Source organism: Salmo trutta, chromosome 19 (assembly GCF_901001165.1).
Source record: "Salmo trutta chromosome 19, fSalTru1.1, whole genome shotgun sequence".
Classification (NCBI taxonomy): Eukaryota; Metazoa; Chordata; class Actinopteri; order Salmoniformes; family Salmonidae; genus Salmo; species Salmo trutta.
The window spans coordinates 28,954,690-28,957,314 of NC_042975.1; the positions used below are offsets into that span (position 1 = coordinate 28,954,690).

General features: G+C 44.7%; 1 protein-coding gene across 1 annotated transcript; it reads right to left on the reverse strand.

Annotated features, from left to right (window-relative positions):
* Positions 1–347: 347 nt before the first annotated feature.
* Positions 348–1,829, reverse strand: LOC115155090 (piggyBac transposable element-derived protein 4-like). The gene has a single exon (XM_029701869.1). The coding sequence runs from the start codon at positions 1,827–1,829 to the stop codon at positions 348–350; it is 1,482 nt and encodes a 493-aa protein (XP_029557729.1).
* Positions 1,830–2,625: the final 796 nt, after the last annotated feature.

The window sequence follows — 2,625 nt, forward strand, 5'->3', positions numbered from 1 at the left end:
TTTGAAATTATAACAGAAGTGGGCAACAAATTATTTCCAAAGTTTTAGACGGATACCTTCAGGAATGAGCGAGGAACATGACTTTGAGCATGAGGTCACCCAGGTGTCCCTCACAAGTTTCCCGAATGTACCCAAGTGGCCGAATTGGTACAGTGATACACTGTTGCAAATGACTATATTCAAATTACCAAAAAATCAATTCTAACACACCAGAAACTTTTTTTTTTGATTTTATTGGAAAAAAAATTTTTTTTTTTTTTTTTTTTTTACATTTTAGAAACATTACAAATAACATGAACTATTTACAGTTTTAGTATACAGCCTTATGTTGTGCAGACCTCAATCCTCTACACAATACCCTGCTGCTGATGCCAAAGCCCATAGCAGTCTCTTTCAGGTGTGAAACACAGGGTCACCGCGCAAGTCACACAGGTCACAGGGGACTTCTTATGGCAGAGAGCACAACGAAGCCTCCCTACTGAGCCCTTCTTGCCCTGAGGCACATCCCTGCCTGCAATTATAAACTTCAGCATGTGAAGTCCACCAGTTGCAGGAGCAGGAGGTACAGAGCCAGAGGGGACAGAAGCTGCTTCAGTGGACTTGCTGTAGCTAGCAAGCTCGCTGATGAGCAGCTCTCTAAAAGCCAGCTGTGAGATGAGGGACTGCCCACAGCTCTTTGCCATTTCCCTGTGGAGTATGAATGAGTTCACTACAGCAATATCAATAAAATGGTAGAACAATGTCTTATACCACTTTTTTGTTTTATGGAGGACATTGTAGTAGCCTATCAGTGCGTCTGATAGGTCTACACCCCCCATGCTCTTGTTATAGTCTTTTATTGCTGCAGGAATGGGGACATTCTTGGTGGTCCATGCCCCAGTAGCGCCCTTCACGCGACGGACGACGTGATCACCACTGAAGGCCTTGTGGATACTGGAGCACATGACCACCTCTCTGGTGTCCATCCACTTCACAAAAAGTAGTCCATCCTGGCGAATCCATCTCATGGCACCCCGATCAGCCCGCTTAGGCATGTCATTTACCTTTGTCTTGGGGAAGCCCACTCGATTGGACCGGATGGTGCCACAGGCCCACACCTCCAGCTTCCTGAGGTCAGCAAATAGGGTAGGGCTTGTATAAAAATTGTCCACAAACAATTTGTAGCCCTTCCCCAGGAGCTGAAAATCTAGCAACTCCATGACAGAGTCGTAGCTAAGCCCCTTACCGGTCGCACAAGTGCTCTTCCCCTCATAGACAAAAAAATTGCACGTGTATGCACACGCAGAATCGGCTAAAACAAACAGCTTGTAACCCCACTTGGTCGGCTTGTTACGCATGTACTGTTTTAGTCCAATTCTGGCCTTTGAGGCTACCATCCTCTCGTCGATGGACAGGTTCTGGGCGGGCTGAAAATAGGTCTTGCAGGCCTCAACCATACTGTGGTAGAGAGGTTTGATCTTGCAGAGCCTATCAAACCCTGCTGTGCCTCGCTTCTTCTCGTTTTCCTCATCAACTTGAGGGTCACTGATGTGAAGAGCCTGTGAGATGTTCAGGAACCTTTTACAGGAAATGACAGTGGTGGGGAAAGGCAGGTTATAAAGGGGTGCAGTTTTCCAGTAGTCTTTGAGGGTCTTCAGCTTTACAATACCCATGTAAATTACAATGGAAAAATAGCTGAACATCTGTGCCACGGAAATGGGCTTCCATGCCTCTTTCTTGCCATCCTGCTTCTTAGCACCATACTTGTTAGTATTGAAGATCAGGGAATCAACAACAGAGGTGGTAAAAAAAAGCTGGAAGAGTTGCATGGGGCTGTACTTGGAGGTCATGTCTAGCTGAGGTCCTGGTGGCCTTTTTGGTCTGAACAATGGAGGAGGTGGGGCCACATCCTCCTCTTCCACAGAGTGCCAGCACCCCTCCTCCTCTCTGCCAGCAGGTTCCACACCTCCCCTCTTCCGCCTCTTTGTCCCGGACTTCACACCTCTAGATGGCCGGGCGGGTGTGGTGCCAGAGACAGCAGGGGTCCTCCTGGAAGGACCAGCTTCAGTGGGGGATGGGCATCTTGGCACTGGGGGCTCCCAGTCAGAGTCGCTATCACTGTGAAATAATAACACACACAGAACCATTCAATAAAATAGCATTTCTAAAATATTGTTTTGATAATATACAATGTACAATGTATACAATAAAATTGCTAACATATACAGACACACAGACACAGATTCTATATAGGAGCAGGGAACAACTCTCAATTGCATTTCCAATTAGAAAAAAAAAAAAAAAAATTTTTTTTTTATAAAACTCAAATAAATAATATCTTATATAATAATATAACGGTACTTACGCGTCTAATATTGCGTCTTCCCCATGAATAAACATGTCCTCAGTTTTAGAATCTATCGAGTGAAAACTATCCGAATCAAAGGTATACAATTCACTATCACTTTCCCGATCTATTTCTTCAATAATCTCTCTAACATCTCTATAATTCAATTTCGCCTTCGATTTCCCTGATTTGGCTGCCATAACTCCGGTAAAAGCAATACTAACAAGCGAAAGTCCTGTGCGTAAATAGTGTGGCTACTCCAGTTGAAATTTCAATGGCGAATGGTCTTGTCTTTACGC

Excerpts from the sequence above, each read along its gene's own strand:
- LOC115155090 (XM_029701869.1), bottom strand. The coding sequence starts at position 1,829 with ATGACCTCCAAGTACAGCCCCATGCAACTCTTCCAGCTTTTTTTTACC.